The following is a 2,348-nucleotide window of genomic DNA, read 5'->3' on the forward strand; positions in this document are numbered from 1 at the left end:
CCAGGCTTTAAGTCTGAGGAGAAAGTGAGGACTGCAGACGCTGGAGATCAGAGTCGAAAAGTGTGGTGCTGGAAAAGCACAGCCGGTCAGGCAGCATCTGAGGATCAGGAGAATCGACGTTTCGAGCTTAAGCCCCTCATCAGGAATGAGGGGGTGGCCCAAGGGGGCTGAGAGATAAATGGGAAGGGGTGGGGCTGGGGGGAAGATAGCTGGGAATGCGACAGGTAGATGAAGGTGATAGGCCAGAGAGAAGGGTGGAGGGGATAGGTGGGAAGGAAGATGGAAAGGTAGGACAGTTCAAGAGGGCGTTGCTGAGTTGGAAGGTTGGATCTAGGATGAGGTGGGGGGAGGGGAAATGGGGAAACTGGTGAAATCCACATCGATACCATGGAGTTGGAAGGGTCCTGCTTGCTATCCCCACGCACTTTTGTCTTGAGTACTGATTCCACCTCCTGCCCCTCCGAATAGAATCCTGATTTCCTCATTGCTAAAGAGTCTTTTAACAAGATTGGTTCACACTTCCTCTTATTGCACATCCTCAGCGAAAAGATGCCCCACTCTTTGAAGCACATGTACCCCAAGGATCATCTCAGTGTCACTCTGTAAACCCCAGTCCCATTGGGAGCCACAGACTCCACCAGCGGCTTTTCGAAGCAGCTCACTTCACCATGAGTCAGTGCAACACTGGGGATGAGTTCAGCTCAGCTCACCCCCACTGTCTCAAAGAGCAATTAGGGATGAGGCAATAAATGCTGGCCCAGCCAACGTCACCATCATTTTGAGTGAATATAATATGAAATGGCCATTCGCACTCAGAAATTACGGGTGACAGGTGGAAATTTCAAAAGAGGAACACAAGAGTTAGAATGAAAGTAACATTCCATCTACACTGTCCCTTAATGGCACTGATTTCAGCGCTAGATTCCTGTGACCTCTAACGGGTTGAAGGGAGTGTTGCAGAATGTAATAATGACGAGGTGATGCACATCCCCTGACAACAGGATTGAATCTACAATTACAAGTGGCTCAGGGGTAGGTTTGCCACTTGGAAACAGTTTCACATTAATCTGGGATCGCCTGATAGAGTCTGTCACTAAGTAAAACAGGAGAAAGCTGAAAGATGCTGCAGACTATGGAGAGTCCTGGTCAGGAGTCACAATACTTCCACAGTCTTTCACTTTGACCTTGATTGTCCACCATTGAGATCATTACACACTGCAGAGAAACAAAAAGAAGGGAAAGTCTTAGGAACAACATTTTAAGTTGACTTCACTGCAACACAGAATTATATGCCACAAAAGAGTTAACGTTATCTGATGTTAATGCATGTCTCTACATCAAACACTCCCAGGACAGGAACAGCACAGGGTGAAATATAAAGGAAAGCTTCCTCTACATTGTCCCCCATCAAACACTCTCAGGACAGGGGCAACAAGAATGAGATACAGCATAAAGCTCCCTCTATACCATCCCCATCGAACTCTCCCAGGACAGGGACAGCACAGAGTTAGATGCAATTTAATGTCAGGAGGTGCAGTCATTTTTTAAATATAATCTTTAAGCCAAAGCCTCCAGGTGATGGGCAGCATTATGGAGAGTGTTTGTTAGCCATTGAACCAGATACTCATGCACTCAGGAAACAGCCCACCCCAAGCCCCCGTCACTCCTTGCTGTGATTAGCAGCTGAAAGCGATTCAAGTTTCTCCTTACAGCAACGTGTTGTGCCTTTCACATTTCTTGAGTATTCTGTTGACCCATCGGGGGCCCTGTGGAGCGCACAGTTTCCTGTTCCTCACCGTGGTGAATCTGCAAAACAAGGTCCAGGTCACATTAACAGGGAGCTGTGGAGGGTGGAAGGGGTAGATGGGAGGGTGGGGATTGGGGAGATTGGGTGGTGCCAAACTCCCATGGGGTGTTGGGGCAAGATACGCACTAGGAAAAGATTCTTATTCCTTTGTGTTTTCCCCTATTGGTAGAGTTCATGTACACAGGGCAATCCTATACTACCAGCTGGTCAACATGGTGTTGGACATGTGGATTGGAGCATGGCTCCTAATTCTCCAAATGCTTTCTGCATCCCAGTGACCATTTGGCCTATTCAGTAATACTGGGCGGAGGGGTCTGGGCAGAAGGGTCTCTGGGTGGATGGGCCAAGGTGGAGGGGTCTGGATGGGGTCTGTCTGGGTGGGAGGTTTCTGGGTGTAGGGGTCTCTGGGTGGAAGGATGTCTGGATGGGGAGTCTCTGGGTGGAGGGGTCTCTGGGTTGGGGAGACTTTGGATGGAGGGGTCTCTGGGTGGAGAGGGGTAAGTGGGTGGGGGTCTCTGGGTAGAGAGTCCATGGTTGAAGA

General features: G+C 49.2%; 1 protein-coding gene across 1 annotated transcript in view; it reads right to left on the minus strand.

Moving 5' to 3' along the window:
- Positions 1 to 305: 305 nt before the first annotated feature.
- Positions 306 to 2,348, minus strand: part of LOC122565197 (C-C motif chemokine 19-like) — a 5,438-nt gene continuing 3,395 nt past the window's right edge. Inside the window, exons 3-4 of the mRNA XM_043720916.1 lie at positions 1,711 to 1,806; positions 306 to 1,215 (exon numbers count right to left, since the gene is read on the minus strand). Coding sequence (XP_043576851.1) covers positions 1,209 to 1,215; positions 1,711 to 1,806 — 103 coding nt within the window. The 3' untranslated portion in view covers positions 306 to 1,208. The remainder of the gene's footprint in view (positions 1,216 to 1,710; positions 1,807 to 2,348) is intronic.

Source organism: Chiloscyllium plagiosum, chromosome 2 (assembly GCF_004010195.1).
Source record: "Chiloscyllium plagiosum isolate BGI_BamShark_2017 chromosome 2, ASM401019v2, whole genome shotgun sequence".
In the NCBI taxonomy this organism is placed as follows: Eukaryota; Metazoa; Chordata; class Chondrichthyes; order Orectolobiformes; family Hemiscylliidae; genus Chiloscyllium; species Chiloscyllium plagiosum.